Genomic DNA, 394 nt, shown 5'->3' with positions numbered 1-394 from the left:
TCCGGGCGGGCCTGGCGCTCAGGGCCTCTCCTCTGCCCCTGCAGACTGCAACTTCGAGGGAAGGAAGGTGGGGAACGGCCAGGTGTTCACCCTGGATGACGAGCCCTGTACCCAGTGCACCTGCCAGGTGAGCTGCCCCTGCTGCTGGCCCTTGTCCCTCTGCCAAGCTCGAGGCCCTTAACTGTGTAAGCCCCTGTCCCTCCCGCCCGTCTTCCGCTTGGATCGCCTGCCTGAACTCCTTGGGAGGCGACCTCCCTCTGCGGTTTCCGTAAGGTGTTTGGCTTCACCTGCCGCTCGGGTGAGCGCTGGGATGAGGGCCAGGCTCTGCAGCCTCGGCCTCCGGGTCTTGCCGTGGGTCCCACAGCTGGTGCAGCAGGCCTTTGGGGGGGCTGCT

At 66.8% G+C, this 394-nt stretch overlaps 1 protein-coding gene across 1 annotated transcript in view; it reads left to right on the top strand.

Annotated features, from left to right (window-relative positions):
• VWCE (von Willebrand factor C and EGF domains) overlaps positions 1–394 on the top strand; it is a 24,605-nt gene that overhangs the window by 20,071 nt on the left and 4,140 nt on the right. The window contains exon 14 of the mRNA XM_014544539.1: positions 23–166. Within this exon, the coding sequence (XP_014400025.1) occupies positions 23–166 (144 nt within the window). The remainder of the gene's footprint in view (positions 1–22; positions 167–394) is intronic.

This window comes from Myotis brandtii, unplaced genomic scaffold, assembly GCF_000412655.1.
Source record: "Myotis brandtii unplaced genomic scaffold, ASM41265v1 scaffold369, whole genome shotgun sequence".
Taxonomy (NCBI): domain Eukaryota; kingdom Metazoa; phylum Chordata; class Mammalia; order Chiroptera; family Vespertilionidae; genus Myotis; species Myotis brandtii.
This window is presented reverse-complemented; position numbering and strand designations above follow the sequence as displayed.